The 23,189-nt window shown below is 39.6% G+C and overlaps 1 protein-coding gene across 5 annotated transcripts; it reads right to left on the reverse strand.

Annotated features, from left to right (window-relative positions):
* Positions 1–7,268: 7,268 nt before the first annotated feature.
* On the reverse strand, positions 7,269–22,810 carry LOC104118571 (nuclear transport factor 2-like). Of its 5 annotated transcripts, XR_011412504.1 has the most exons (11): positions 22,643–22,783; positions 22,430–22,507; positions 22,186–22,323; positions 20,990–21,278; positions 20,680–20,915; positions 20,238–20,412; positions 20,019–20,143; positions 19,849–19,914; positions 8,539–8,646; positions 8,290–8,356; positions 7,269–7,910 (listed from the first exon to the last, which is right to left on the reverse strand). XR_011412504.1 is itself a non-coding variant. In XM_070190400.1 (10 exons), exons 2-10 carry the CDS (start codon positions 22,481–22,483, stop codon positions 7,624–7,626), a joined length of 1,434 nt encoding a protein of 477 aa, XP_070046501.1. In that variant the 5' UTR covers positions 22,484–22,507; positions 22,643–22,810; the 3' UTR covers positions 7,269–7,623. The 5 variants fall into 5 exon arrangements, 4 of the variants coding, with proteins under 4 accessions (XP_070046501.1, XP_070046514.1, XP_070046504.1 ...); XM_070190400.1 differs by lacking the exon at positions 8,539–8,646 and having other exon boundaries at positions 20,019–20,140; positions 22,643–22,810; XM_070190413.1 differs by lacking the exon at positions 8,539–8,646 and having other exon boundaries at positions 20,019–20,140; positions 20,680–20,906.
* Between the last annotated feature and the right edge of the window lie 379 nt (positions 22,811–23,189).

Consider the following 23,189-nt stretch of genomic DNA (forward strand, 5'->3'; position numbering starts at 1 on the left):
AGCAGGGTCGACAAACAAGACCATACTGTAGAACCTAAGAAAGGATTGACCGATTCAAAACGAAGGTGGAGGAAATTCTGCCCAAGGTCCTATGGACGTATCAATCAACCTCAAAGTCGAGTACCAGTGAAATACCATTTTCTCTAGTCTACGGGGCAGAAGCTTTGATTCCAGTAGAAGTAAGGGAACCGAGCTTGAGGTTCCAATATGCTTCAAAAATATCAAACGATGAGGCCATGGCCACAATTTTGGATTTAGCGGATGAGCAGCGAGAAGCTACCCTGGCATGGTTAGCAGCTCAAAAGCAGCAGATTGGGAAGGACCATACAGAGTCACTGGTATAACCGGAAAGGGCTCATACCAGGTTGAGTCCGAAAGTGGCATACGGCTGCAAAACAACTGGAATGTGTCACACTTAAAGCGATACTACTGATAAGGTATGAATACCCAATTTTCTTTGAGGTTTATTGTCCTTCGAACTAACCCGTGCAGGTACTCAATCAAAGTCAAGTCCGAGAATTAGGTCTGAAAACACGTGTTGCACTCATTTTTTATTCGACCGATTTTTTCTTGAAGTGGGTTTTACGACAAGGTTTTTAACGAGGCAACATGAAGCGTGCTACTTTAGTTTTGAAGATCGGTTAAGGACCGGGGACTGCCCGCATCGAATCAATAGTACTCGAGGCCTCAAAATTCAGCCTCAAGTACTAGGGGACTATCACACCCTGAATCAAGATTAGAAGATCTGAGTTCGGAAATTTCGAAGATAATTTTATTTGAAAATCAAAGCCAAGGCTTGAATAATATGATTTATTGTAAGGGTCAAACAATCAAATGAATCGTGCCCCGATTGTTCATTCTTGCCACGACGGATAATTTTGTATCTTCGACTATTTACACTATATTCGAAGTAATAAAGTGAGAAGTTAACATTCTATACTTCATCGGTTCACGCTCACACGAGTAATGTTACCATTATATCACTTAGAATAAATATTGGGTTCAAAACCTTCTAAGCCCACGGTTCATCATTAATCGGGGGCATGAAACCCCGAAGGCAGTAAAAGTCCACGAGACTGTGCCCAATCATTTAAAGACCCATAAGCCTACGGGTTGTCCCGAGCCGGGGATTGTCGTCTATCAATAAGACCGGGCAAATCGGGTCACAAAAATCCCGAGGACACCAAGCCTATGAGGCAGGGCCTAAATACAAAAGGTTGCGGCCAACTTAAGGTCCGAAGCTATTGGAGAGCCATTGGAGCTTCGACCCCAGTATATAAACGACTCGGAGATGTCTGAGTTTGTAAATATAAAAAGTAAGGTCCTTACACATTTTAAGCCTACAAAGACTATGTCCGGTTTGATCAAATCAATCGGTTTTGAACTTTGGCCAAGAAACATGTCACGTTCGGCAAAGGCTAACTGTATCCGGATAAATCGTTTGAATACCTAAATTTAAGACTTCGTTTCATTTTTGTCGGATCCTCCAAAGTCAAAGCAACTTGGAGCCGTTATTTGACCCCGATCTTATTCGGGCTTTGGAAGTCAAACAATTCGAGCGTTGAAAAAATATATGCTAAGTCGTCGATGATAAATTAGTTATACTGAATCCGAGACACAAGTTGTATATTCTAAGTCCTAAGAAAAAGCAAATGCGGAAATATTAAGGGACACAATGTATAGCCGAAGGGTAATTTCATATATTCACCAAAACATATTTACAGAGGCAAGAGAAAATGGCCCTAAAGTATGAAATATGTGTACATAAAAACAAAAATAACACAAGCTAAGGCATTCCCTGCCTAATCTTCATCAGAGCGCATCTCGCTATCAGATCATTCGGGCTGGTACTTCGCTTTGGCCTCGGCCTCGAACCTCTTGGCCTCTTCAATATTGGTCGCTACGTCGACCCCCCGGCTTGGATCTCCTCGAGAGCCTCCCTCCGAGATAGTCACTTCACATACTCGGCCTTCGTTATAACCCGGACTTCGGTTATCTCGACATCAGCCTTATACTGGGCCAGCATATCCCTGACATCCGCGATCTCATTCGAAGCCACTTCCAATTTGGACTTCAGAGTAGTATACTCTTGTCCAAGAGTATCACGCTCTACAACGGCCGAGGTAAGTTGTGGTCGGAGCTCCTTGTTTAGTCGAGACCATTTGTCAGCCTTGTCTTTCATCACTCAGAGTTGTACTTTGGTCGCCGCCAAGTCCTCTTTGGTAGCATCTCGCTCTGATGCTAGGCGATCCATTTTGACTCACAGCTCGTCGGCAGAAGCATTGACCTCGTTCATCTCAGTCCTAAGCTGGTCGATAAAGTTATCTTTTCCAGGACCTGGGAGGTTGCGGCGTTAGCATTGGCGTTTAGCCTCTCATTTTCAATCTCGAGCACTCTTACCTTCTCAACCAGAAGGGAATGGTCCTGTTTTGCTTTCGAGGCCTCCTTCTGGGACTTCCCTAGTTCGGCCTGAAGAGCGGAGAGGTCGACCGTGTCTCTAAGGACTTCATCCTTTTTGCTCATAGAGAGCTTTGTACATCTCTGCTTGCCGAACTTGCTCCTTGAGCTCGAATTCGAGATGGCTCACCTCCATCCTGGATCGGTGGAAGCTCTCGTGATGAAGCACTGAGGCCTGAGATATTGAAGAAGAAAATCGTTAAAAATTGTTAGGGCAACTGTCACTCATTAAAAAAAAAAAGGAAGAGGATATAACCGATTCAACGCCTGCTGAGCCTCATTGAAAAGTCTTGGCCCTCCTACCTCGTTCATCTTCAGTTGGTCTTCCTTGGTTACCAAAGAACGGAGATAGCTGGCAACTCCGACTGACCTGAACATCATGCTAGTGTCTGCCGGCACCGAGAACATGACCGTCTTCTTTCGCTCGGGGTCCACACTCGGGGCGGAAAAATGCTTCTCAAGCTTTGAGCTGGAACTCGGCCCACCTGATTCCAGTTGCACGACCTTTTTCGGGATCTCCAGGTGGCCAAAGCCAGAGTAGTCTTTCAACATGCCAACGTTCACACCCTCAAAAACGAGTTGATGGCATCATCTGTAGACTGAGACGCTTCGGTCAGTTTCTCTTTAGTGGATCGAACTTCATTTAACATGGCCTACGTTTTGGGGTGGGGTGATTCGTGGATGTGGATAACGGCGTCGCCTCCATAGACGGCCCTTCTCGGGATCGGAGGGGCTTCTTGCGAAGCAGCAGTCGCATATATTTTTTGGGGCCCGAATTAATGAGGATTTGGCTTTATGAGCATCCTCCTCAGGGGCCACCGACTCTTGATCGGTGTTTTCCGAGTCATTTGGCTCGTGGGCGATGAATTCCATGTATTCGTCATCCTCAGGAAAATCCTTGAGATAACAAAGAGCTTCGGAACTCGGGACCTGGGCATCTGAAGTCTTTTTGGTGCTTTTCCTGACCCTGAGCACAATTGTTTTTCTTTTCTTGTCCTCGGCAGGAGCGTCTGAGGAGTCGGAGGATCTCTTTTTCTTCTTCGTTTTATCCTTCTTCTCTGCAGCAACTTCAGCAACGGGTTTTAGAGAGGTAGTGGATTTGGAGGACGGAGTCGAGACCACGGTATCGGCGATTTCCCAAAGCTTGGTGGTCTTTGGAAAGCCTGTGAAAGAAAGAATGGGTTATGTCAATGACGGAATAAAGAACCACAAGGAAACGATCAACCAGAAAAAAGCACTCACCATAGGAACGAGCCTCTCACTTGCCTTTAGAGAGCTTACGCCACTCACGCTCGGAGTAGGTAAGTTTCTTGCATATACCCTCGATCCACTCCTACCAATACGTGACCGCATTGGGGACTCGAGGGACAGCTGCACATCGGATGAGATATGTCATGAGTAGAAATAGAAGATATAGGAAAAAACTTTAACAACTTAAGAGGAAGTAAACTTACGGTTCGAGTTCCACTTCTTAGGGAACGACATGAATTCAGGAGGAATGAGGCCCTCAGTCTTTACCCGAACGAACCTCCCCTACCAACCTCGGTTATATCCTCATCTATTCAGGAGAATGGAGTCTTCTTTTCCCGCTGGGAAAGTTTGATTAACCCCTCTCGAAAGATTCAGGGGTTGTACCGTCAGAGCAAGTGATCGACCGTGAAATGTGGCTCCTTCATATTGTTTGCAAAATGATGTAGAAAAGTCACGATCCTCCAAAAGGATGGGTGAACTTGCCCCAGTTTCATATCTCTTGCAAAACTTGAGGACCACCGTATCCACGAGGCCAAACATGAAAGGATACGTGTAAATGCTTAAGTATCCTTCCACATATGTCGTGATATCCTCGTCGGGACTAGGAACGACTATGTACTTACATTCTCATTTGCAGTCCTCTCGGATAGCCTTAAGTGTCTCCTTGGTGATGGAGCAAACATACCTCCACACCTCCTCACTCTGATCTTCTTATGTGGAGGCTTTCTCGACTCTGAAATCGTTATCTATGAAACAACCGTCGGGGATAAAATCTATTAGAGGAGGTCTCGGGGCTACTATCGGAGGCACTACCTCGGCGCCTGTGACCGAGGAAGAGGTCGACGGTGCGGTGTTGTGAGGCACCGATTTTGAAGTCTTTGCCATCTCTATCTGGGAATATGAAGATTTGGTATGAAGATTTGAAGATAAGGTATAAAGGTTTGAAGATGAACTATGAAAATATGAAAATATGAAGATATGAAGAACAAGTTATGAAGGTTTGAAGGATCGATAATCGAATGAAGATATGAAGAGCTCAAAGGTAACTTAAGGAAATTTGAAGTCGGAAAGTAAAAAGGTGAAAGTGAGAAACCGGAACTTTATAGGGAAAGTAATTATTGTGAGAGTTTTCGAATTCGGTAACTACCGGGGGTGTTCAACCGACGACTGGCGCATGTCAAAAGTCAGAGCGACGTGACTGATGGGACATTTCGGTTCGTCATCATGCGCATGATTTACGAGAGAAGGAACCGGGGTCAATTAGTCACTTCTTGTCGCTCCTATAATCTACTCTCCGAGAAGTGAGGGGGCTATCTGTATACGGATAAAAATCGAGGATAAAGTTACCCCCGATTTTCCGTTGTAAAACAAGAAACGACGTTACTTGTTGCTGGTTCGGGTGAGACCGAAGCTACCCACGGATCGGAACTAGGAACGGACGAATGATACAACGGGTCTCGAGCATGACCGAACCCGGATAGAGTCAAGCTCGAGTAAGGTGAAGAATCGAGGGTAAAGGAAATGCAGTGAAAAGAGACAAACGGGGAGCCGAAATATCCGCCATCAGCCGGGTATTGCAGCGCAGATCACGCTCGGTATTGGCTACGGATCATATTTTCGTGGGAGAGAAAGAAGAAAAAGATTTTTACCTTATTTAGACTTGTATTATGGTTAAAACTCCTCTACTATATAAAGAGGAGAACCCCCTCATTTTTTGGCACTATTTTTTATGCATAACAAGGCAATAAAATTTACTTTGGCTCTCAGCAATTGTTCTAAATGTTCTTTAATTGTTCACTCATTTATTCGGATCCGAGCTCTATCTCGAGGGCTCAGTCGAGACCAACTGTCAGCATTTAGGCTAAACACAAGGCTTAATTACTATGTCACTTTGGTTTGATCGTCTTATCTCATTTCAATTCAACTATTTACTATTATTTGATCATTTGTGTTAAATTAAACCACGTATCCTTTAAACCGCGTACAAGTTTAATTGTTATTCATTTTAAGAGGTAAACACATATTGTCAAATTTTAAAAAGAATTCATCCAACGAAATATGTGACAACCAGAAAGAAATTTGCAAATTCTGAGTTGTAACTTGAGCAAGAACTGGTTAACTTGAAGTTATAAATTGGCACATGGAATAAATCTTTACTATCTTACAGTATAATTTAAATTTATGCACGTCCTACCATGGAACCATTCCCGTGTGGCCGTGACCTGCCATCTAGAATAACACCCATGAAAAGAAAGAATGATGATTCTGTAGTCATTCTCATTTATGTTACTTGACTAAGACCCAAAGCGCTAAGGTTGTTCATCTAAATTTCTCGTATGTAAGGAGTATATTTTATGCTTTAGCAAAAGAATATGTATAAATGTAATATGGTTTACGTAATTACGTATATAGTCTTCAAGAAAATAACGCGGTTGAGTATGGAAGAAACAATCTTTCAAACCACAGCTGCAAGGCTGCAACAATTGGTGTAAGCCCATCTGCTTTAACCTTAATAAGCAGAATCACTTTGGCAACCTATGCTTGTGGACCGGACGGCTGTCCGGTGAATTAATCGAGGTTGCTTAATCTGATACACAGTCTGTATTATCCATTTGGATCGTTCAGTATATTTTCAGTTTTAGATAAAAAGTATGCTTGTATAGTTTTTGGGTTTGATCACTTTGATTTGTTTTTTACACTATCTTCATTCACTCAACGACCTTACCATTGGTCCTCATGGCCGGAGCCAGGGAAGCCTCCTTCGCTAATAGGCTCTGATTCTCAACACCTGAAGCGAGTCACATTACACAAATCAGTCTGAAACCTATAAACAACTCAAAGAAACTTTAAATCACAATTCCTGGATTAGAAAAGGCTCAATTTGCCCTTTTATATGCGGTTTAGCTGGAGCAGCGTCTGAAAACCCTGGGTCGAAACACCAAAATAACCTGCTTTAATGGAGTTTTCCACTAGATCAAACGCTACAGCCCAAGTAATCTATTTTGAATTCAGGAATAACTCTTAAAGAAATTTCTTCCTTTGGAAAGGCATTCCGTCATTTGTGGATCACTCGATTAAATGCAGTAGATACACTGATAAGGAATGGATCGCCCACACTCCACAAGAGAATGGATGTTGTTGACTGTCGATAAAGACCTTTATGCCCACACCCAGGAAAGTGCCTCTAGCTTGCACAACTAAGCTTTTCTAAAACACGGGGGTAAAAGCCAACGACCCATATTTCTCGAATAAGTCTACCTAGGAATATACTTAAGTAATAGCAGACAAGAAGAGTGGCGGAGCAGGAAAGCAAGTACAAAGTCAATCAACAGAATACAGTATTGAAGCAGTGACAAAAAGAAGAAATAACGATCGCTAATTCATGGATTACAACAGTTACGAATACAACTGCAGATAGAAAGAACCATGTGTACCTGCTCAATCACACGAGTATTTGGTAGTTGGCCTTTATTCCAGGGACCTCACTACTAGTACTTCAAAACACACGCGCACACAAAGTTCGAGACAGCCTAAAGTAAGTATTCTATACAACCAGCTGATACAAAAAGCAGTTCGAGATTTACGGCTAAACTGAATTCATTTTAAAGAGTTAACACAAGTAGAAAGCCCCAAAAAATAATTCAACTACAAAGAGGCTTACAAAATGATTGGATAACCTCTTCCTAGGGGATAAGAAACCCATATGCTACAAAATAAAAGCTACCCGAAACTCAATTCCTACCTATACCAATTAACGGGAAAAATAGGGTAAGGAAAATTTGCGGAACGAGCTCTTATGAAATATCACAGCTCATGACAAAACTTCTTCCTATGCGACATCCAACCATTTAATTATGAATCAAAATGAAAAATTTACTAAATTCAGCTGACATATTTGCCTGAAGCTACTACTTTTCAAGCTGTAGCAGAAACCTGTGGTGGCATATTTTTCGCAGCTCCATTAGGCATCCCACCACCATGATTCATCCGCCCACTGTTACCTCCCATGTTGTCAGTTCGCTGATATCCATCACCCCCACGGTTGGATGATCCTCCACGATTGCCACCCTTGTTGAACTCGCTTCTTCCATTGAAATCACCACGATTGTAGCCCCTACCACCTCCATAGTTTCCTCGCCCTCGTCCTCCATCGTTCCTGAATCCGGAACCCCTTCCAGATGGATATCTAGCCCTAGTGTTACCTGTAAAAGAAAAGAAAATTCGTCTCAACCAGAAGAATAGGTCGATCAAGCCCCACAAATCATAATTAATAATTATCACAAAGTAAAGGCAAAGCAGCTGTGGGGATAAAACTCTACATAATTAATTAATGGAGCAATAGGTTTCTAACTCCTCAAAACCTAAAATTTATATTATCTCATGGTGCATTAGGTACTGAATTCAGTTTATTGCTTTCGAGAATGCTTACGAGCATCACCTTTATTCACCTTACAAAAAAAAACGGAAGCATACTCTCCACAGTCCACAACCACTACGTAAAATTGATGTTTTATCATTTATTTTCTTACGCTGACCATAATAATGTCCTCGTTAATACCACTGGTGAAAAATTGAACTTGCCTCGAGAATTGGTAGACTTCTTTTCCTCAACGACAGCTTGGCATCCACCAATTAAAACTGGAGAAGCCTGATACATAGAGATAAAAATACAATCAGAAAAAAGAAAAGAAACCTGAAACGATTCCGAAAAACAAGGAGTACATACAACAAAATGCAGCAAAGGTTACTAAATATCACTAGCCTACGTGATAATTATATCAGTATTCTTTTTTTAATTTTTACTTTTTTGATAAAGAGCGATAACTATACCAGCACAAATGGTGCATTTCAATAGAAAATGCCATCTACTTTCAGGACCTGCCACATGAAACCTTCACAAAATGATTTCACCTCCCTTGAGCTTTCAGTCATGTTTATCTGAAATGGTTATCAACACAGTATTGATATTATCGCCACAAGTGTCGAGTTTGCCTATACATGATAGTAGGTTTAAATATTTAAAAATTGGGCAGAGAAAGCAGGGAAAAATACAACAGCCCATCCTATTATGAACAGTACAACGGTCAACACCACAACACTGTCAATTATCTCAAGTCCTAGAAGAAATAATAAAACTTGACTTCTTAACATATGCATCACTTTGAGAAGTCCAAAAACGGTAGACTGAGAACAAGCCAACATATCCAGGATTAAGCCTATATCGTATACAAACTTCACAGTCAGAAAACAAAATGTAAAAGCATATTTAGTTTTAACTTAGTTTTTTATGGAAATATATAGTTTTAGCTTAGTAATGCAAAAGTTAATATTAAGCTTTACATAGTTTCGACTTACTTCAGATACTATGCCCTCAAACATTGAGTCAATATATCACTGAAGTTGATGTCATACATGGTCTGTTGCCACTTGTAGCCAAATTTGGGTGTGCTTAATGCTCTTGGTTGGGCTAGACATAGCCAACTAAGAAGTCTTGTTAGTGTTCAAGAGAAACTAATACAGAATTATTGATCAAGGCTAAGAACAATTGATTTTGAAATCATTTAATAGTGGGTTAGCATCTTGAGTTTAAGTTCAATTGCTATATGCCAAAGCCCCGAATTTCCAAAGCTAGTACTCACCATTAGTTAGTTTAGTGTTCCTTTTATTTCTGTAATTGTAGCTTAAACCAAAACCATATGTGATTTCATTTGGTTAGAGTTAGTGGGTAACAATTCCTTTATTTCTCATTCGTCCTTATATTGTTCCCTGTGGGATTCGACCCGGTTTCATAGTTGTGTAAATTATTTGCATATGACTGTGTACACTTTCTATCTGATAGCAGTGTATTTGGACGTTATCAAAGGCCAAATTTACAAACTATTACTACCCGAGGAAGATTTGCACTTGTCGTACCAAGTTGAAGCTCTACGATATTCTAATACAACTAAAGAAATACAAAAAATTGAAAAAAGTAGAAGTATACCAAGCCATAATTTGCAATTACCTGGCAGCAGATATGTTCAAAGAGATTTGTTAGTTTACAGATATGTATAGTGTAGTCTTGTCCCACATTGGATGAGGAGTAATATCTCCTTGTAGTGCATAACTATAAATAGGGACTTCTTGTATTGTATTTATCATCCAATATCAATAACATATTTTCTCCCGTACCTTCTCACATGGTATCAGAGCATTAGTGAGAAAAGATCATTGTGCGTCATTCCAGCATTAATCGGGAAGAAAAAACTTAGTCATCGTGCAATTTTTCCGGTGACCTAAGGCTTGTCTAAGTGAAAGTCACTTTCTGTCGGTGTCCACCACGAGGTAGATCACCCTCCGACGACCAACCCTGAAATTTTATCCGGCAGAAAAGCCGTCACGCTCCTCCACGCGCCGGCAACAACAACTTTTCCGGCGAGGGTTCCGGCCACTTTCCGGCCATTTTTTCCCGAAGCTTCTTCAAGACAGCTTGCTCGCAAAGGAATTCCGAGTCTATCCATCCTTGTTACGACAAATTCCGACAACTTTGGAATTTTCCGGCATGAACAGTGTTTCCGGCACAGAACAGTATTCTGTTTTCCTGCTGTAAACAGTGTTTTTCAAGCTCTCTCTTCAGTTTTCTCACAGGAGTTACTTATTTCTACTATTTCAAGTTAACCCTACTACTACAAATTGTAGCGACATGGGAACCGATATTTTGAATAGTCGGATGGTTTCTTTAGCAGATTATATTGAGTTCCTTCCGTATAAAGCATGTAAGCAGACATCTTCTGAGATAGCTTCTGTTGTTCAAACATGTAATAGCGTGACTTGTTTCTCCCAATCTTCATCCTCTGAGTCTTGGGTCATTGATTCAGGTGCATCATATCATATTTCTGGTAACAAATCTCTTCACTACTATTTCATATTCTCAATCTCTTCCAAAAGTCACAATGGTAAGGGTGGCAAGTGGGCCGGTCCAGGCCCGGGATTGCCCGGTTTTAGCGGGCCTGGGCCGGTTAGGCCCAGGACCGTTTAGCCCGCCAGGCGGGCCAAACGGCTATTTTTTAAAAAATAATATAGTCGTTGGGCTGTCAAAAATAGCCGTTGGCTATTTATAAAATAGTCATTTAACCCTCCAACTTTGTTTTAATCCCAAACTTTTTATAATTACACTTTTTCAACTATAAATACCCCATCATTCTTTCATACAAAATCATCAATCTATCTCTAATTTTCTTTTATAATTGCTTACTTTATTGTTACAATTTGTGAATTGAAGTATTCAACAATAATCAATTTCCAACAAGTTGTTCGTCAATTCGGTAAACTCGTTCTAACTCTTAAGTTTTAATATTATAATTTTGTTTGTGTTTATTTATTTTCTATTACTTTATTAATTAAGATGGCTTCCTTAAAAAAATATTTTGGTAAAAATAAGGGAAAATCCAAGAGTGACGAATGTAGTGCTCAATCTGTTCCTCCCCCACTGCCCCGTGCTCCCCGAACCAAACTCCATATACGTCCTACACCTGCTATTCTTGATAGCGATAATAGTTTATTACAATTTACTGAAAGTCAATTTTGCCATAATATTAGATCTGGTGAACAATTAGACCATGAATTAATGAATGCTCTTTATTCTAATCCAACTATTGATGAAAATGATGACGAGGAAATAGATTTTGATGAAACTCAACCGAATGATGATACACCAACTAGTCCTGCTCCTGATGTTAACCTAACTAGTGGTAACCCTGCTAATCCAAATGATGCTCCTGTTACTACCCCTACTTTTTCTAGACAACCTAGCAAACGGACGGAAACATCTCCCGTTTGGCCATTTTTTACTCAACTAATTCCAGAAAATAAGGCTAAGTGTAAAACTTGTGGCACGGAGTTAGTTTTTAAATATTTTGGATCGCGGGGGAGGGGGGGACGGGAACTTTGGCTAGACACATAATGAAACACCCTCAAGATAAAGTGAGATATCTTCGTCTGAAAGCTTTGGCCGAGGGGAAAAGTCTACCTACTCCTAATCAATTTCAACCGGGAATTAACACTGTTACCGGTGGTATTTTATATTATGATCCAAAAAAAGATCGGGAAGAATTGGCAAAAATGGCAACTGTTATGTGTTTACCCTATAGTTTTCCTTCTGACCCTAACTTTGTGCATTATATTAGAAAGTTTTTTAATCCTACTTATAAAGGTTTTCCTCGCACAACCATAAAGAGAGATATTTATAAATATAAACATGAATATGAACAATATTTGTGCTATTTATTTACTTATATAAATTGTCGTGTTTCTATTACAACTGATATTGGTAGAAGTGGTAACGACTGTGATTACCTTACTGTTACCAGTCATTAGATTGATGAGGATTGGATAATGCAAAAGCGCATTATTTCTTATAGAATAATTAATTCACGTCACACAGGGCAGTTTATTGCTAGCACAGTTACAGATATTTGTAGATATTTTTGCATTAGTGATAAAATAATGTCAATTTCAATGGATAATGCTACTAGTAACACAAATGCTATAGCCTTGCTTACCACTACGCTAAATCCTACATTTAGTGATATTTTTCATGTTAGATGTATTTGTCATTTAATTGTGGGTGATGGTATGAGAATTTTAAATATTGAAATTGAAAAGGTTAAAATGGCTCTTAACTGGCTTTTTTATTCAAACCGTAGAAGTAGACTTAGAGAATATTTTAAAAGATGCGATGAATTTGGCCTAAGAGAAAGAAAGGTTCCTAAACCTTGTCCAACTAGATGGAATTACATGTATGAAAGTTTGGTTGTTGCATATGAATATAGAAACCCCATAAACTCAACATTTAATGCACATGTAAGTGATGATGATGAGCACCTTACAAATGGGGATTGGGCTAATGTTAAAATACTTGTAGAAAAATTTCATATTGCTACAAATGAATTTTCTGGGCAATATTATCCTACTATTTAGTTTATATTGCAGAACTTGCAAATTTGTTTGCTCATTTTTCAGAGGGTGGGGAAATTTATAAACTTGCTATTGATTGTATGAGAAAAAAGTTTAAAAAATATTTTTTCTCTATTCCCCCTATTTATGGTGTTTCTGCTTTGTTAAATCATTGTATGAAATTAGGAGGTCCTCATTTTTGGTATGAAACTGTTTATAATGGTTTAGTACTTAAAGATGAGGAATTGTCTCAACTTCCGGAAACAATAGCCTCAATTAGAATAAATGCTCAAACTATTTTTAATACTTATCAAGTTGCATTAAATCATGCTAGACCAAATGTTTCAACTCATTCTTCTCAATCATCTAAAAGAACTGCGGGAGTAAGAGCACTTAGGGCTTGGGCGGGGTTCTAGTAGTAGTGATTTTTCACAACTAAATGAGCTTGAAGTTTATTTATCGCAGGAAATTGAAGAAGTGAATCCCGACGGTTCCTTTAATCTTTTGGAATGGTGGAAGGACAAAGAAAAACACTTTCCGGTTCTTTCAAGGATGGCCCGAGACATTTTAACTATTCAAGCTTCAACAGTGGCATCAGAGAGCGCTTTCAGTCAAGCAAGACTTCAACTTGGTGATTATAGAGCGTCTATGAGGGAGAGTTTGGAAAAATCAGTACTTTTCAGAGATTGGATCCGGTCGGAAAGAAGAAATTTTGGACTGGCTGAATCACAACCAGATGAAGACGAAGCTTACGAAGAAATGCTAGCTGAAATTTTGGACTTGCGGAAAAGTTGCTTGGTCATCGCCACTTCCGGGCGAAGCAACATCCTCCGCAAGTTCAGCTAGCATTTCTTCGTAAGCTTCGTCTTCATCTGGTTGTGATTCAGCAAGTCCAAAATTTCTTCTTTCCGACCGGATCCAATCTCTGAAAAGTACTGATTTTTCCAAACTCTCCCTCATAGACACTCTATAATCACCGAGTTGAAGTCTTGCTTGACTGAAAGCGCTCTCTGATGCCACTGTTGAAGCTTGAATAGTTAAAATGTCTCGGGCCATCCTTGAAAGAACCGGAAAGTGTTTTTCTTTATCCTTCCACCATTCCAAAAGATTAAAGGAACCGTCGGGATTCACTTCCTCACTTCCCTGCGACAAATAAACTTCAAGCTCATTTAGTTGTGAAAAATCACTACTACTAGAACCTTGAGAACCCCTAAACCCCGCCCAAGCACTAAGTGCTCTTACTCCCGCAGTTCTTTTAGATGATTGAGAAGAATGAGTTGAAACATTTGGTCTAGCATGATTTAATGCAACTTGATAAGTATTAAAAATAGTTTGAGCATTTATTCTAATTGAGGCTATTGTTTCCGGAAGTTGAGACAATTCCTCATCTTTAAGTGCTAAACCATTATAAACAGTTTCATACCAAAAATGAGGACCTCCTAATTTCATACAAGGATTTAACAAAGCAGAAACACCATAAATAGGGGGAATAGGGAAAAAATATTTTTTAAACTTTTTTCTCATACAATCAATAGCAAGTTTATAAATTTCCCCACCCTCTGAAAAATGAGCAAACAAATTTGCAAGTTCTGCAATATAAACTAAACAGTTAGAAATAGTAGGATAATATTACCCAGAAAATTCATTTGTAGCAATATGAAATTTTTCTAAAAAATCTACAAGTATTTTAACATTAGCCCAATCCCCATTTGTAAGGTGCTCATCATCATCACTTACATGTGCATTAAATGTTGAGTTTATGGGGTTTCTATATTCATATGCAACAACCAAACTTTCATACATGTAATTCCATCTAGTTGGACAAGGTTTAGGAACCTTTCTTTCTCTTAGGCCAAATTCATCGCATCTTTTAAAATATTCTCTAAGTCTACTTCTACGGTTTGAATAAAAAAGCCAGTTAAGAGCCATTTTAACCTTTTCAATTTCAATATTTAAAATTCTCATACCATCACCCACAATTAAATGATAAATATGACAAATACATCTAACATGAAAAATATCACTAAATGTAGAATTTAGCGTAGTGGTAAGCAAGGCTATAGCATTTGTGTTACTAGTAGCATTATCCATTGAAATTGACATTATTTTATCACTAATGCAAAAATATCTACAAATATCTGTAACTGTGCTAGCAATAAACTGCCATGTGTGATGTGAATTAATTATTCTATAAGAAATAATGCGCTTTTGCATTATCCAATCCCCATCAATCCAATGACTGATAACAGTAAGGTAATCACAGTCGTTACCACTTCTACCAATATCAGTTGTAATAGCAACACGACAATTTATATGAGTAAATAAATAGCGCAAATATTGTTCATATTCATGTTTATATTTATAAATATCGCTCTTTACGGCTGTGCGAGGAAAACCTTTATAAGTAGGATTAAAAAAATTTCTAATATAATGCACAAAGTTAGGATCAGAAGGAAAACTATAGGGTAAACACATAACAGTTACCATTTTTGCCAATTCTTCCCGATCTTTTTTTGGATCATAATATAAAATACCACCGGTAACAGTGTTAATTCCCAGTTGAAATTGATTTGAACCGGTACTAGGGTCAACCTGACTAGGAGTAGGTAGACTTTTCCCCTCGGCCAAAGCTTTCAGACGAAGATATCTCACTTTATCTTGAGGGTGTTTCATTATGTGTCTAGCCAAAGTTCCCCCCCTCCCCCCGCGATCCAAAATATTTAAAAACTAACTCCGTGCCACAAGTTTTACACTTGGCCTTATTTTTTGGAATTAGTTGAGTAAAAAATAGCCAAACGGGAGATGTTTCCGTCAGTTTGCTAGGTTGTCTAGAAAAAGTAGGGGTAGTAACAGGAGTATCAAATGGGGCATCATTCGGATTAGCAGGGTTACCACTAGTTGGGTTAACATCAGAAGCAGGACTAGTTGGTGTATCATCATCCGGTTGAGTTTCATCAAAATCTATTTCCTCGTCATCATTTTCATCAATAGTTGGATTAGTATAAAGAGCATTCATTAATTCATGGTCTAATTGTTCACCAGATCTAATATTATGGCAAAATTGACTTTCAGTAAATTATAATAAACTATTATCGCTATCAAGAATAGCAGGTGTAGGACGTATATGGAGTTTGGTTCGGGGAGCCCGGGGCAGTGGGGGAGGAACAGATTGAGCACTACATTCGTCACTCTTGGATTTTCCCTTATTTTTACCAAAAAGTTTTTTTAAGGAAGCCATCTTAATTAATAAAGTAATAGAAAATAAATAAACACAAACAAAATTATAATATTAAAACTTAAGAGTTGGAACAAGTTTACCGAATTGACGAACAACTTGTTGGAAATTGATTATCGTTGAATACTTCAATTCACCTTCACAATTGTTTCACAAATTGTAACAATAAAGTAAGCAATAGTAGCAATTATAGAAGAAAATTAGAGAGAGATTGTGATAGATTGATGATTTTGTAAGAAAAAATGAAAGAATGATGGGGTATTTATAGTTGAAAATAGGGAAAAAGTGTAATTATAAATAGTTTGGGATTAAAACAAAGTTGGGGAGGTTAAATGGCTATTTTATAAATAGCCAACGACTATTTTTGACAGCCCAACGGCTATATTTTTTTAAAAAAAAAATAGCCGTTGGGACCGTTTGGCCCGCTAAGGGACCGGGCCGATCCCGGACCTTGGCGGGCTAAACGGTCACGGGCCTGACGGGCCCAAATCAAAGGACCTGCCCACGAGACCGGCCCAGGCCCGCTAAAACCGGGCCAAACAGTCCTGGCCCGCGGTCCCGGGCCTGGACCGGCCCACTTGCCACCCTTAGTTGTTAGTCGCTTAGCCAATTCACTTAAATGCACTGTTTTATTTCTTGATGACCATATTTTTATACAGGAACGCAGTATGGGGCGGATCATTGGTACCGAGCGTGAATCAAACGGACTTTATTACCTTATCCTTGCTAAATCACATGGACTCACATCTTGTCTTCCTTCTACAACTTGTCCTGTTACTGATTCACCAGATTTATTACATAAACAGTTGGGACATCCCAATTTGTCAAAACTTTAGAAAATGGTATCTGGTTTATCTCACTTGTCAGCTCTATAGTGTGAGTCATGTCAGTTCGGTAAGCATACCCGCTCTCATTTACCTCGACGTCTTGATAATCAAGCAGAGTCACCTTTTACTTTAGTCCATTCAGATGTTTGGGGTCCTAGTCGGGTCAGTTCCATCTAGGGATTCCGCTACTTTGTCAGTTTCATTAATGATTATTCCAGGTGCACTTGGATATTTTTGATAAAAAATCAAACCGAGTTGTTTTCTATTTTCCAAACCTTCCACGATGAAATTCAAAATCAATTTGGGGTTTCTATTCGCACATTTCGTATTGATAATTCCCGAGAGTATTTGTCTTCCCCATTTCAGCAGTTTATGAAATCTCATGAGATTATTCATCAAACATCTTGTCCGTACACATCTCAACAAAATAGGGTAGCTGAAAGAAAGAATAGACATCTTATTGAAACTGCTCGTACCCTACTCATACAATCTCATGCTCTGTTGCGTTTTTGGAGGGATGCAGTTCTTACATCTTATTATCTTATTAATCGTATGTCATCTTCAGCTATCTAGAACCAAGTTCCATTCTCTGTCATGTTTCCCCACTTACCTTTGTTCTCCCTTCCACCCCGTATCTTTGGAAGCACTTGTTTTGTCCATAACCTTACTCCAGGAACAGATAAGTTAGCTCCTCGTGCTCTTAAGTGCGTATTTTTTGGTTTCTCGAGAACACAAAAGGGGTATCGATGCTACTCTCCTGACCTCCAGCGGTACCTTATATTCGCTGATGTTACCTTCTTTGAAACTCAATCATACTTTACAGGTTCAGGTCATCACTTAGATATTTCTGAGGTACTACTAGTTTCATCTTTTGGAGATTCAGTCACTCCAGCTCCACCACCTACAACTTCAGTTGTAGCTCCACCACATATAGCTCCAGTTCCACCACCTACAGCTCCGGTTGTAGCTCCACCACCTATAGCTCCAGTTCCTCCGCATAATCCAGTTCAACCTTCTGCAGCTCCACCACTCTTGATTTATCATCGTCGTCCACATCCAGCATCAGGCCCAGGTGATTCACGCCCCGCATCAGATTCTGCACCTACTGCGGACTTGTCTCCTCTTAGTCAACCAATTGCACTCCACAAAGGTGTACGATCCACACTTAATCCTAATCCTCACTATGTCGGTTTAAGTTATCATCGTCTGTCGTCACCTCATTATGCTTTTATATCTTCTTTGTCCACTATTTCTATCCCTAAGTCTACAGGTGAGGCACTATCTCATCCAGGATGGCGACATGCTATGATTGATGAAATGTCTGCTTTACATGCGAGTGGCACTTGGGAGCTTGTTCCTCTTCCTGCAGGTAAGTCTATTGTTGGTTGTCGTTGGGTTTATGCAGTCAAAGTCGGCCCGGATGGACAGGTTGATCGGCTTAAGGCTCGTCTCGTTGCAAAAGGATATACTCAGATTTTTGGGCTTGATTATAGTGATACTTTCTCTCCCGTGGCTAAAGTAGCATCTGTTCGTCTCTTTTTGTCCATGGCTGTTGTACGCCTCTTTATCAATTAGATATTAAGAATGCTTTTCTCCACGGTGATCTTGAGGAAGAAGATTATATGGAGCAACCACCTGGTTTTGTTGCTCATGGGAAGTTTAATGGTTTTGTGTGCAGATTGCGTAGGTGGTGCCCTCGTGCTTGGTTTGGTATGTTCAGCACAATTATTCAGGAGTTCGGCAGGACTCGTAGGGAGGCTGATCACTCTGTGTTTATTCGGCATTCTGCTCCTAATCTGTGTATTTATCTAGTGGTTTATGTTGATGATATTGTTATTACTGGTAATGATCAGGTTGGTATTACTAATCTGAAGCAACATCTCTTTCAGCACTTCCAGACTAAGGATCTGGGCAGATTGAAGTATTTTCTAGGTATTGAGGTCGCTCAGTCTAGCTCAGGTATTGTTATTTCACAGCGGAAGTATGCCTTAGACATTCTTGAGGAGACTGGAATGATGGGTTGCAGACCTATTGACTCTCCTATGGATCCGAATGCTAAGCTTCTGCCTGGACAAGGGGAGCCTCTTAGAGACCCTACTAGATATAGGAGGTTAGTTGGCAAATTGAATTACGTCACAGTGATTAGACCTGACATTTCTTTTCCGGTGAGTGTTGTAAGTCAGTTTATGGATTCTCCCTGTGATAGTCACTGGGATTTCGCATTCTTTGGTATATAAAGTCAGCTCCAGGCAAAGGATTACTATTCGAGGATCAAGGCCACGAGCAGATTGTTGGGTACACAGATGTTGATTGGGCAGGATCACCTTTTGATAGACGTTCTACGCCTGGATATCGTGTTCTAGTAGGAGGTAATTTGGTCTCATAGAAGAGCAAGAAACAGAATGTAGTTGCTCGATCTAGCGCCGAAGCCGAATATCAGGCCATGGCTATGGCGACATGTGAGTTAGTTTGGGTCAAGCAGTTGCTCAAGGAGTTAAAGTTCGGAGAAATCAGCAAGATGGAACTAGTGTGTGATAACCAAGTTGCTCTTCATATTGCGTCAAATCTGGTGTTCCATGAGAGGACTAAACACATTGAGATCGACTGTCACTTTGTCAAAGAAAAAATACTTTCAGGAGATATTGTTACAAAGTTTGTAAAGTCGAATGATCAACTAGCAGATATTTTCACTAAGTCTCTTACTGGTTCTCGTATTAGTTGCATGTGTAACAAGCTCGGTACATATGATGTGTATGCATCGGCTTGAGGGGGAGTGTTAGTTTACAGATATGTATAGTGTAGTCTTGTCCCACATTGGAAGAGGAGTAATATCTCCTTGTAGTGTATAGCTATAAATAGGGACCTCTTGTATTGTATTTATCATCCAATATCAATAACATATTTTCTCCCGTGCCTTCTCACAAGATTGAAAAGACAACAGGAATTTCAACATTCCAAGTATTAATGCAGCTATCAGTAATACAGATGTGCACAACATTTTTATAAAACATTCACCCAAACACTTGAAACAATGAAATTAGTAGCCAACTAGACACTCATTTTCTCAGATACTACAACTCATAAAGGAGAACATGATGTAGAAAATCAAATGAAGTTTACTTTTAAAGATCACATGAAAAATACCTCAATCGCTTTTTGCACAGCAGATTCCACCTCAAATTCCACAAAGCCAAAACAAAATCCATGTTGCTGTCATCCACCAACAATAATTAATTATAAAAATGCACAGAAACAATTACAAACTGACAAACGTATCCCCTAAATAGCCAGAATATTGGTGCAAGCACACATACTCTGTTACTTCGGACTTGAATGCCTCCATTCTTGATAGGCCCAAACTTCTTGAACTCATCTTCAAGCATGGCAGCAGTGGCACTCATAGGCAGACCTTTGATGTAGATGGAGTAGCCATCAGCTGCTGGATGCAGTTAGAGCGAAAAATACCAATAAGAATCAACACAATGAAGAGAATCAACGGGGAAAATATAGAAGTTTGAGGACCAGTGGCATGCCTTCTCCCTCTTGGTTATTCACATTATCAACAAAATCTGAGTTCAGAACAGGGCTGTCAGCTGGTGCTGCTGCAGGAGGTTGACTCATTTGCCCAACACTCTTCGGCACAATCTTCCTAGGAGCAGGTGCTGGAAGAGGGGAGAAAGTTGCAGCACTTTCCTTTAGATGCATGACCTGAAAATTACATTGCAAACTGTTCAACTAAAAATCTTCCAAAGACGCCCTTCCTAGAATTATCATCATCAAAGACCAAAGCTGACGTTGCAAATTATCTGATCAGTGCTCAAGTAAAACCAGCATAAAATCATAGAGCAACACACCCAAATGGAAATATGTTGAACTCTCACACCTACACAACCAGATGAATATTGGAACATTAACCTATTAAAAGGCAAGCGAAAAAGAAATAGGCCTCCAGTTGCTTTGCCCATGGCTACTTACAATTGAAGCATAAGACTTCTTAGGCACGTCTTCAACTATGATGTTAGATTCAGCTGCCATTTGAGAGTCGCCTTGCACTTCATCAACAACCTCAGCCACATGAACTTCCTCTTCAACAACAGGCACATTATCATTCTCAGGAGGGTTGTAAACTTCTCCCCCATTAGCTTCCTCAGCGGATGGTTTACTCTGCTCAGAAATGTGGTTCTCCTGAGCTGGAGGGGGATCTGCAACAGCTGCAAACAATACTCAGCGTTCAGTTGCTAATAAGGTCATTATAAAACCAAAATTTAATTGATTGTTCAATTACTTTGCTCTGTAGTAACAGGAGCCAGCACATCAGTTTCTGGAACCTGGACTGTGTCTTGTTGATTGACAATCTCCACATATCGAAACATGTCATTCAAAACAAAGTACCCTCGGTCTTGTGGAGCCAGGAAGAATGTTTGAGAGAAATTTCGGATCAAGTTGTCTTTCCCAGTCAAGTGTCCAGTAACAAAGACATGGACTCCCCCATTGAAGGACTTTTGGGAATCCACAGACCTGATCTCTGCTCTGAAGTCCGCATAATTAAGTGAAAGTATCTTTTCATTGATAGCCTACACGTTGAACAGTAAACGAGACAAAATGTGAGACGTTAATATGGTCAACTTAAAGCTTAAGAAGCGAAAACAAAACACAGTAGCAGAGCAATCTGTCAAATCTCTCTCTTTCATTACTCATAGCGAGTTACTAGGTTAAACCATTGTCAAACTCTTAGAAAAGCAATAGACCATCATTGTTCTATATTTCTTAAACCAAATGACCTGGCATCAACAATTTAATGTTCCTTCAAATTGCTGCAAAAAATTGTAGCCAGGAGGCACCTAGGGTTTTGGTCTAGTGGTAAGAGCACCGCTCAAGATGTGTTGTTTAGACGTATGTCAAGAGTTAGAACCCTGACAGTCTACCCCACAGACAAAATCCTGGTAGTTAAATGGATTAGAGGAGCGGGCCCCCATTCACTGAGTTTCAAACCATATGCCAGTTGACCCTCAAAGATTACTAGTTTATCAAGAAAAATAAGAAATATAGATAGCCAGGTGCCTCAGGACAAAGTGTTTTGTTTTTTCAGAAAGATTGAGAAAGGAGGCTCGGGACAATGTGTTAAACCATCTAAGTGGCAGAACAAAAAACAAGCAACAAGATCATGCATTTCACAAGGCCCTATTCCTGTCTTTATCACAGTATTTCCCTAGGACGACTGGAAATAAAAGCATGAGTTACTATGACAAATAGTGTACTAACAGCTAACTATGGAATGTTCAACCATAAAATTTACACATTCAGGAATTACACAAAAAATACAATAAGTTACAGATTTTTATAGTCGAAGATATTTCGAAAATATGTGGAAGTGTGTTAGTAACAAAGAAGCAAATATTAATGATGTCATATGAAACGAAAATAAAAGGGTAGCTTAGACACAAGGCTTGCAAGTGGGTAGTTCAGTGGGCTTTTACTTACTTGCATAGTGGTAGTGATGGACATGGAGCCATCATCTTCAGGGCGACCAAGTTTGCTTATATCCTGATAAAACCTAAATACCAGCCCTGGTGAATGGTGCAGTATATGATAATACTGCTGCACAAACGCATTACCAACCTATAACCACCTCCACAAAATCAATTCTCGCAGTATCCATTCTTAAAGAAAACAACTATCAAATCAAAAGTACAAAAGTACAAATCAGCAAACAAAAAATACGCACAACTTGAGCAGAGACAGGTTGTTGTGCCGCCACAGCCGGTACTGCCGCCGCCATCGCTGATCGATCTCAAGTCACAAACTATCAATTCATTAATTAAAATAAAGTTAGGGAAAACCTGAGGACCCTAATCCCCTGAACTCTAAACACCACATAACAGCACCAATAGTCAAATACACGTGTGAAGAAAAAAAACATAAGAGTGATGTGTAGTACCTGGATTGAATATGGGATCAATAAAATAGGAGAGAGAGAGAATATACACTCCTTGGCTCTGAACTTCTCCCTTTTCAAATTCACACACGCGCGCGCGCGCTCTCTCTCTCTCTCTCCAATGGAGATTTTGTGTGTGTATTCTTCTAGGGTTTTGGTAGGTAGCGAGTGGTGGATCTTCAAGAGGCGCGACTGACTCTTATTTTATTACTGATTATTAGTAGTACTAATTACTAATTACTAATTACTAATTACCAATTACTAATTACTAATACCAATTACTAATTACTAGTATTACTAATTACTATTACTATTACTAATACCAATTACTAATTACTAGTATTACTAATTACTATTACTATTACTAATTACTATTACTAATATTAATTAAAGAGAGAATGTAAAGGGGTTTTAGGGAAGTGAATTTAAATGAGAAGTACAATATTGAAGTGAGAGACGCTTTAAGAATAATTGTTTTTCTTTTCTTTCTATTTATTTTTTGTACTCCATTACAGCGGGTGTACTGCTTCTTAAGGCATCTTGGACTGTT

This window comes from Nicotiana tomentosiformis, chromosome 1 (assembly GCF_000390325.3).
Source record: "Nicotiana tomentosiformis chromosome 1, ASM39032v3, whole genome shotgun sequence".
NCBI classification, from domain to species: domain Eukaryota; kingdom Viridiplantae; phylum Streptophyta; class Magnoliopsida; order Solanales; family Solanaceae; genus Nicotiana; species Nicotiana tomentosiformis.